The 10,064-nt window shown below is 43.9% G+C and overlaps 1 protein-coding gene across 1 annotated transcript; it reads left to right on the top strand.

The window, feature by feature from the left end:
• Nucleotides 1–4,006: 4,006 nt before the first annotated feature.
• Nucleotides 4,007–8,879, top strand: LOC308144873 (zinc finger protein 516-like; the record flags this gene model as incomplete). Its single annotated transcript, XM_080516121.1, has 4 exons — nucleotides 4,007–5,342; nucleotides 5,920–7,200; nucleotides 7,287–7,351; nucleotides 8,829–8,879. 4 exons carry the CDS (start codon nucleotides 4,007–4,009, stop codon nucleotides 8,877–8,879), a joined length of 2,733 nt encoding a protein of 910 aa, XP_080372247.1.
• Between the last annotated feature and the right edge of the window lie 1,185 nt (nucleotides 8,880–10,064).

Raw genomic sequence — 10,064 nt, 5'->3', positions numbered from 1 at the left:
AATGTTGCAATCAGGCCATGTTGGCAGATGATGTCCTGTTGCTGTGACGTGTGAGCATTCATGCATTAATCTATAGATTCAACCTCCTACCACCGTCCCTCCAGTCACACCGAGCACTGATAACGTAGAACAATATCGCTATTATCACAATAATATATGCACCGTTTTGTGTATTGACTTAACTCATGCTACTAACTAGTTTGTGATCACATTTATAGTCTTCTGAAGTCTTTTGTAGTCACGTGTTTGCAGCATTTACTCACTCTTGAGCGAGTTAACTTGTGGTGGATCGTCTGTTCACACAGACACCTGGGAGCCCGCGTTCACTCCACTACATCTGGAAGGAATCAACACTTGAACTGCATCAGCAGTGACTCAGCAGAGCGTACAGTTTTAGCATACCTGCTTCTAAACTTAAGAACACGAGAAAAATATTCCTTTATTTTGCAGGAGCATCAATCTGTACAGGTGTTAAATACAGCTGACTGGCTGTTTGACAGTAAAAAAAAGTAAAAAGTAAAAAAACAAAAGAAAAATGTAAATGCTGCAAATTTCAGAAAGTTGCTAATTTTAGGTAACAACATTGTTGTTTCATAGTGAGGAAGTTGCAGGTTAAATTCTATGTGTGTGTGTGTGTGTGCATGCGTGTGTGTGTGCTGTCTCCTTTTTTTTCTTCTTTTAATCGATAAACAATCTACACAATTTTAGACTTAGATAATTCTTTTAAAAGCACTTTCCAGTTTTTGCTTAGAATCCCAATACAATGATCAAGCTGATCCCGCCTCCAGTTTGATCTATGTGCTGGATTTCATTTTCTATAATTAGCAAAGAAAAAAAGAAAAAAATTTGGAATTATATTCATCTTGTTAGGAAAAAAACTAAAAAGGAGGAATTAAACAAAATACCATAAATCTGAATTGGTAAAAATCTAAATCTTTGGACTTAGACTGTGCTCACTGCAAAGACTCCTATTGCATGTTTGTTGTGTTGTGCCTCTGTTTTGTTTGCAGTAGGTAGAAACACACAGGATTATTGGGCACAAAACAGTGGATGCGCGGTGAAGCTTAGCGAGCGACTGTGGCTTTGAACACTAGCATAAGGACAGTCACATGCTATCTCCAGTCAGGGGTATATTGGCACACGCTTGTGGATGTGACTATTTGGATGACTTCAGCACACATACACACACAGGCAGTCACAAGGCACGCTCGTATATTTTCACACTTTCAACATTTTGCACCTGCATTAGCTCCAAGTAGTCTTTCATGTATTTAAGTCAGGCTTTTGAGGTGTTCAAGTACAATATCTTCTAAATATTAGATGCTATTTCCAGTCCATGGAAGCAACCAGGCACACAGGCGGTGCACAAACATGCGACACGCCGACGGTGGATATTTTCGAACACACACGCACATGCACAGACACGCACACACACACACACCACAGCACACAGGCTCTCAGCATCAGCGTCCTGACCATAGGGAGTTTGTGCTGAGCTGGTTGGGACGTCAGGATGAATCAATGTGAGGACAGCTGACTGGACATGCCTATTCATCTGCCAAAGAAAAGAGAGAGAAAAAGGGAGCGAGGGATTCTAAAAGAAATGAGCTGAGCCCTGGAGCAACATGTTTGGCTATCTGCATTACTTTACAGATACTCCAAAGGGCTGCGTGTCCATGGGATGAAGGCAAGAGAGGTGGAAAAGATGGCAGAGGACATAGAAGAGAGACAAAAAAAAAAGAAGAAACTTAAGGATCCTAATGGTTTTTGCTTTGAAAAGCAATTCACTGGTTAACGCCAATACTATAGAAATGCAATAGTGTAAAATTGTAGATGTTAATATGTAGTACATGCTAAGAGCTTTGACAAAGACATAAGCCTCTACTGTAGAGGCGACCAATTCCATACTGATGGCCCGTTTATTCCCATCTGTTGCCCTCAGCTCTCTGACTTTATCCCCATTGTGTTAACTCATTACATTCGCCTTAACCTTAACCCCATAATTGCCGCACTCCAGTTTCTCTAGAATATCCTCCCCCTCTTGGAGACAGTGTGCCACATCGGCCATGCACTAATCTTACAGCGTCTGCCTACCAAACACCTGCCATGCCCCGAAAACCTCCGAAACACCCCCATCTTCCAGATCCTACACCCACTCGGCGAACACAACGACTAGGACTCCTTGCATGCATGCCCACGCGTGGGCAGATGCAACCACAGATGCAGATAGAGATAATTAGACAGATATACTCATTCTCTGAAAATCATACGAGTCAAACTTTTTTTTTTCTTTTCTTTTGGTGCAAGTACACCTAGTTTTCCCTCGCATTTATAGACTGCGAGGCAAACAAGAGTTGTCCTTTGTCCCGCCTTTTCACCCAGACATGCATTCGAAGACAGTGATGTGTAGGCCCAGGCCCTCTTTGGGTTAACAATAACTCTCTCGACCTCCTAATGAGGGGTGGAGAGCCAGACATGAGGCGATGTGACAGTTCTGGTGCGGCCAACACAATAGCAGGTTTTTCTTTTGACTGCCTGGCCAGCTCTATAAGCACAGACCACCTTCTTTCACTGAGACTGTCGGACAAATGCTCATGTTTGCCCGAGGAACATTTTTGTGCTATATACTGTACTATTTTTCTTGTGGAGTACTGCAGTTGTGTTCCTGGGTGGTTTTTGTGGTGGTTTCAATCAGGTATTTCAGACCTAATGGAAGCTCTTATATCAAAGTCATGAGGCTGTCATGAGACAAGTTAGTTTTATCCTACTGATGACATGTTGTTGCACCAGTAATCCTATCAGCTGTGATCATTTAGATTGCATGTAGATGCAGTATGGGATTTCTCCTCTTCAAAGGCACGAGTGAAGGTTCAGAGTAGAATGTATCTAAACATAAAGAATAACATACATTGTCATTCTTGATTCATTTGAACAAAAATACACCTTGTTGCTACCTTTACTCACACCCTTCCATCAGCACTTACCCCAGAATCAGGACTCTGAATGTGCCAGTAAGTGCGTTTCCAAAATGAAGTTTGTTGATAATGGATTATTGATTGTGAATTAGACTGGATGGCCCCTCTGGGCTCATCCCGGTTGGTCAGGAATGAATACATCTCTTCATGCTTCACCTCACACACTCAATTTAGGCATAGGCAACCAAAGGACTGACAGACACATGCATGTTGAGACACTGACCCGCAGTCTAATGTGTACAGACAGGCGTCGTTCATCCAGCGAGAGACAAAGATTAGTCTAAAATCTGTGTGATGCAAATGGTCTCTCACTCTTTGTGCAGTATGCTGGGGTTATTTGTCTTTTAACACACATTCAGTCAAGCTTCCTCAAATGTAGAATCAACATCTGTTCACGTTTTCTACGGCTCAAATATAACAAAGCGTGTTTGACCGATTCAAGATTCTTTCACATGTATTTGAATTCTCAACACACACATATATACACACAAAATGTTACTGTAATCTGTACTGCATTCAAGCTCATGAGCTCATAAAAAAAACAACTCAACAAATGCTGTAAGCTCTATCGTAGTGTGTTTCAGGATTTGAAAGTTGAGCTTTCCTCTGATTCAGAGTTAAGTTGACTAAGAATATCATTAATAGTAGCCTGAGTTGTGCAAAAAGCACCACAGACATGATATCCTTTAGTATTCAAAAAACATTTCAGTAATTGCTTGTTTGTAGCAGTTAAAGGCATTTTAAGTGAAGAGAAGCCTCTGCACATTTACTTTCAGTGCATGCAACTTAACTTAGGGTTTCTGTTGTGATTTTTAAACATAAATACAATAGCACATGTCTTACCTGTTTTTTTCTGCTTTCATTTTCAGGTAATAAGAAGTTCTTCATGAAAATCTCAACCAAAAGATTCAAGATGGGCGGATGTTAAAGCTGGGATGTGTTGCAGATTTTTACAGTCTTTTCTGAGAACTCGGTAAACTAAAACAACAACTTTGAATACTGAGGGGGATTTGTATGCTTCTGGAAGAGTGATGGAGACAGAAGAAAGGGAGGATGCCTCACAAAAACACACAGCTCACATAAAGGCAGAGGCAGAGGAAGATGCCACTTCGGGCCACACCTGTGGAGTGTGTGGTCGCAGCTTTCCTCTTCTCAGCTCTTTGTCGCAGCATATGAGAAGGCACACCCGGGAGAAGCCGTACAAGTGTCCCTACTGTGAGCACAGGACCGCTCAGAAGGGAAGTCTGAAGGCCCACGTTCGCAGCCATAAGCTGGGCCTGCTCAGCCATAACATTAGTGACAAGGAGGGCGACGGACAGAAAGATGACGCCAATACTCACGACCCTCCAGAAACCGTCGGCACTTCAGACAAAGCTCATAAGGTCAACGGTAAGGTGAAGAAGAAAGGCACAAAGAAAAAGGTGAAGCGTAAAGGAGGCGTCGAGGACGGCGATGAGGCTGATGCCGGACCTTTTACCTGCACCATTTGTGGCCAGGCGTTCCCTCAGGTATTGCTCCTTAAGACTCACATGAAAAGACACCGCGGCTCCCAGGATCACGGCTGTCGGATATGCGGACGGCGATTCCGCCAAGCGTGGTTTCTCCAGAGTCACATGCGCATCCATCGGGTCAAAGGCCAGTTGCGTGGCGGCAAAAGCGATGATCCGCCTGCCACCATCAACGGGGTTCCTCAGGACCCAGCGTCGCTGACAAATGAAGAGTGCCTCTATGAGCTCTGCGCAGGCTGTGGGAACTTCTTCTTTGACCGCAAAACCTTGCGCATACATGAACAGCTACATAAAATGAACCACAGCAGTGGGGAGGATCAGAATAGACCTCATGAAGATCCCAAGGCCTCTGAGCAACACATTGATAAGAGACGCTTTTTGGAAAACCTGAACCTCACGAGTGCGGGACAAAAAGACACCAGTGAGGAAAAAAGTCTGGGCAGGAGAATTCTAGAGCTGGATCCAGTTTGTAGTTATCAAGCATGGCAGTTGGCCACAAGGGGGCGACTAGTGGAGGCCTCAGAGAAATGTTTGGGATGGGAAGAGAGACTGGCAGATGCGGAGGTGGCATACGACATGGAGAAAGGAGAGTATGTACCTCTGAAACAAGAGAAGAAGAGGAAGCAGATCGACACGGCCACCTCCAGCATCAAGAAGAAGAAGGCAGACCCAGGCTTTGATCACACACCCAACAGTGTGGCTCACACTAAAGGTGTTGACAAGAAGATGTGCCAGAAGGACCGTATTCTGCTGAATGGACTTGGACACGCATTTTATGAGGCTATGCAAGCTAAGAAGGTCAAAGATGTTCATTTCTCTTCAAAACAGGCGAAGAACATCAAGAGCCAAGACCAGCAAGGTGAGCTTGAACACACTACCAGTTTCTGCTGTGGTGTTTTTTTTAAAAATAGACGTTTTTAGACTTGCAGGAGGTCAATTGTAGTCATATGTTTTCTAAATTACAGTGTTGGGGATCACCAATAGCTCATCCCTGTGGAAAACAGGGACCTCTAGTGATTATATAATTGAATTACAACAACTTCAGTCTTACTTTTGTGCAAACATACTTTAAAAATGCAGGTTTTCTCACCTGGGATTTTCAAATAAACTCAGACATCACACAACAGCCCAGCCACAAATTCTGCCTTTATAGAAGTAATATCATGTAATGTTTTCTGAATTTGTCAAATTGGTTTTAATGCAACTTCATTCTTGTGATTTTGCCATGCAGTGGTAATGAGCTGCAAATTTTCAAATGCCTACAAACTTTGAAATGTCTCGGTGTGTAAACCGATCTTGTTCAATCTTTTTGTGATTTGGAAAAATCTTTGCAGTTTATATTGAATTGTTCATATTTGGTCATTTATGCTGGAGCAAATGTCTGCTGAAATAGGGTCAATAACTTATCCTTAAACCCTGTGTTCTTTCTCCCCCAGATAATAAGTCCTACTTCTGTGATCACTGTGACTTCCACACTGATGACGCCTCACTACTCAGGTCTCACTTGCTCAGGCAGCACCAGGATTTCCTGGGACCCTTCAGCAAACAGACCACTGTTGTGGACAGTGTCCGCAAAATTGGCTCGAAGGCCTCAAGATACATGGACTACCTCAGAAGCAGGAGCGCGTTGCTCAGTCAGCCATACTGGAATCCCTACACATGTCCTCCAAGCCAGTTAGTAGACTCAAATATTAAACTAGAAAAGTCCAACGGCGTGGAGGTCAAAGGTCAGGGCCATGCTGCTGTTGAGGCTTGCAGCCTCCTCAATCTCTCTTCGTTACCCATAACTGATAAAGACGGTAGTGGGGGGTTTTCAGTAAAGACAGAGGGCCTGGTGAGGCATCAGTGCCCATACTGCTCACACACGACCACCTACCCAGAGGTGCTGTGGATTCACCAGCGAGTTGCTCACAGAGTAGACAGCAGCAGCTCTGCGGCACCCAAGTGGGCACCTTCTTTTAACTCCCTGAAAAGTTTAAAGGCGGGAGCGTCTCAGTGGCGACGCACGGGCCCGCCCCCTTTCCTGGAAGGTAAGGACTGCCCAGCTTTACTGGCTCCACGAGCGCAGCGCACACAGCCCCCGGGTTGTACGGCCCCCGGCAGCAGCAAGCAGGCAGCCCCCAAGACACAGTCAGCCACCCTGAAGTCCAGGCATCACTCAAAGGACCCGCGGTCTTCAGACGGGACACAGTCCAGCACGAAGGCTGGACCTCAACCCCAAAAGAAGTCCGGTGAACATCGAGCAGCTGCGTGTGGAGGTAAAGGTGGCAGCGTGCAGGCGACTTCATCAAATAGCATCTCGCACAGTAAGAGTCTCCAGAGTTTTCAGCCGACGATCAGCCCCAAACACCAAAGCAGCAACCGAGCGACTGTGGAGGGGAACTTCCCACAGGAGGGGTTGGGCTTTATGTTGTCAAGAAACCACGGTGCAACGTCCTCCAGCGCGGCTGCAGACAGACTGCATCCCCGCAGGCAGTCCTCAGACTTCTCTTCAGGTCCCAAGGGTCCTGATCTCTGGGCAGCCATTAACATGTGGGGGCTGCACGGCAGCAAAGCGCTTTTAGACCCGCTACTGTTTGCTCAGGGAAAGAGCGGTTCGACGGGAGAAATGCCCATGGACATTGATATTTTGAGTCTCTTGAAGAACTACAGTCCTCACGAACTGGCGGCGCTCTATCAGCACTGGGGGTTTGTTGACCCGAGACTGGACCCACAAGGTGAGTTTGTTGGTTTTTTTTGTTTAGTTTTTTAATATTGCAAATTTTTGTACCATTAATGTCAAAATGTTTCTCTACTTTTCCAGCAGCGTTCCAGATTAATGGAAGTTTTGGAAATGAAGTCCATTCTGCCGCTGAGGCTTCCAAACAAGTACGTTGCTTTTTGCAGCATCTAGTGGTGCTTGGTGGGATTGTATCTGATACTGACACAAGACAATAATCATTTCCTTTCATGATCATTAATCTGTTGATATTACAGGTCACTGTGAGAATTCAAACAAAAGCAAAGTCCAAAATGAAGTCCAGCTAATTTAAGAAACAGAGTGTTTTTTCCAAACGGACCACAGTTTTAACTGGAAAACTTATTATATACATGTACAGGTAAAAATTCACATTTACATTGAGGTTTGCAGAATCCTTGTAAATGAAGCATATACATTCATGCTACACCCTTTAGGGGTCATCACAGCGGATCATGTGATCTGTGTGTGTTTTCCTTGAGCACAAGTTTTAGGCTGGTTTTGCTTGAAGATGCACTGTGGCGACCCGTTAACAGTGGAAATTAAACCGCAGAACCTCCAGTTACAAGCTTACTTCCCTGCACTTATACCTTAATGAGAATGACCGTTCATAGTATAGGACTGCTTTAGTGAAAGTATTATGTACACCAAGGATGTAGCTATAGTAAAAACCAGGTTAACTTTCAGGACTTGTAAATCGTGGGCCGAGTGCTTTATATTTTGAGAGTTATGTCATAATAATATATTAAACTCTATCCTTCACGGGTACGTACAGTGTCTTTACCAACTGTGTGCGCTCGCTCTGCACCTTGTCGGTCTCTGTCATTCCTCTGCACATGTGCTTCTGTGTGTTTGCATGTGTGCTTGTCAGCTCCCACAACCTGGCTGTCGCTTTCTTTTTGCTTCCATGAGAGAAGCTGACAGGGATGAGGCAAACGAATATTAAAAAAAAAAAAAGAAGAAAAAAAAAGCAGTTGTCCCCCCTCAGGGTAAAATTCGCCCAGCATCTCCATATGGTGTGTCATCAGCCTGTCAGTCAGGCCCACCCTGATGCTTCCTACAACTGTTCTTTCTTTCCCCTCCTCCCTGGAGAGTAATGTGTGTGTGGACCTCTTTGAACGTCAGTGATGGGAATGACTATGACTAGGTGAGCAGTTAAACTTTTTTTTTTAATTTACCCGGATGCCCGACTTGAAGTAAACGTGCATGGCCTTAATACCTACACACGTATGATATCGGTAGTTTTTAACATTTACTGTAAGTTTCCAAAGTTTACATGTCCTCAATACTCAAGTAAACGACAAAGATGGAAACTATAGCCGCCTCTGTTAGTCTGTGTTCATATTAAAGTCAAATGACGTTTTCTTTAGAAGCCGATTAAGAAGCCTTGGTCTGATTTTTTTTTGCACTCGGTTTCAAGAAGGCAGCTTTTATAGCTGCACTAATGGAGCAATGTCCCTGGTGTTTGTTTTGTCTGAACAAAAGCCTCGTGGTGCGAGCACTTTGGGAAGTTGTGTTCCAAAAAGCACATCCGATTTATGCTGATTTCCGAGATATGCGCACACTCATCAGTGTCTGACTCGTGCGTCTCGTGTTTGTCCTCTGCAGATGAGCAGCCGCTCCACGTCCTCCTCAGGGTCCCTCCATAAAGGAACGTGAAGAAGACACGGCGTTCCAGATTGCACAAAACTTCTCCGTGAAACAAAGAGGCCTGCTGTGCTGCGAGAGGAACCAGCCATAACCCCCGAGCAGACACAGGCACCGGAACAATGCACAATGTATGCAAAGCAATGAGCTGGACTTTTATTTTCCTGATAAGGTTGTTTTTGTTTTTTTTGAAGTGTTTCGCATGCTTTTTGTTTGTTAAGAGTGTAGATACGTTGATAGTTCATAACATTACACTCAAGAGATTTGGTTTTGAATAATTATAATAAAAGAAATATAGTAGAATTACTTGAGCTTGTTGTAAAAAAGAATAGAACATTGTAGAAGCACTACAGTTCAGTTGGGGGTGAAATATCTTGGAAGAGTCACATGGGTAAAGATTAGATTTTGGCTTACAGTCCTAAAAAACACATCCAGTACAAAATACCAAATCTAAAAATCTGTGATGCGAATGTATGTTACTACCTACTGTATTCATATTGAGTTTCAGTTTAGTTTTTTTTTGTAAATGTCTTCAGTTGGGTTTTTTTTTTCGATGTTTGTTGTACTTTCAGGTTTACAGATAAATGCTTCAGGTTTCAGCCTGTAATTGCAAAGTGAGCGCTCATCTGACGCCAATTACGGAGGGGTTGAGTTACTGCTGGTTTCTATCCATTACCGCGCAAGACCACAAGTTTTGTCTTGCTAAAAAGGAGAAAGTCACAAGAGAAACACAGCGAAGGGTGTTTTCACAGTCAGTCGATGTGACGGTCAGAATCTCAGCTTCATCAACACTAATCCGCCATGTGCAGAGAGGAAAAAAAGATGATTTTCTTTTTCTGCCATGAACAATAATCTCAAAGCAGAGTAATCAACTTATCACACGTCTGCTGTGTTCTTCTCCTGCCGGGGACTTTTTCCTTCTGCAAAGGCAGAAAACTCAGCGAGCACATCTGCAGAGAAAGAAGGGAATCGATGTGATGTCAGAGGGTGTCGTCAATCACCAGATAGTAAATAGACAATAACTTGTGTTTTTCCTAAATATCAGGTCTAAATTCAACATCCATGTTGTCTGGAGCAGTCAAGTGGTTGCACATGGGAGGGAGGGGGGGGGGGGGTTTAGTAGTTTAGTTCATGTTTACTATTGACACACGTGTGCCCAAAGCCAAATGTAATGTCCAGGAAGTGACGTAGCCATTT

The sequence above is a fragment of the Blennius ocellaris genome, assembly GCF_963422515.1.
Source record: "Blennius ocellaris genome assembly, chromosome: 20".
Lineage (NCBI taxonomy): Eukaryota > Metazoa > Chordata > Actinopteri > Blenniiformes > Blenniidae > Blennius > Blennius ocellaris.
This window is presented reverse-complemented; position numbering and strand designations above follow the sequence as displayed.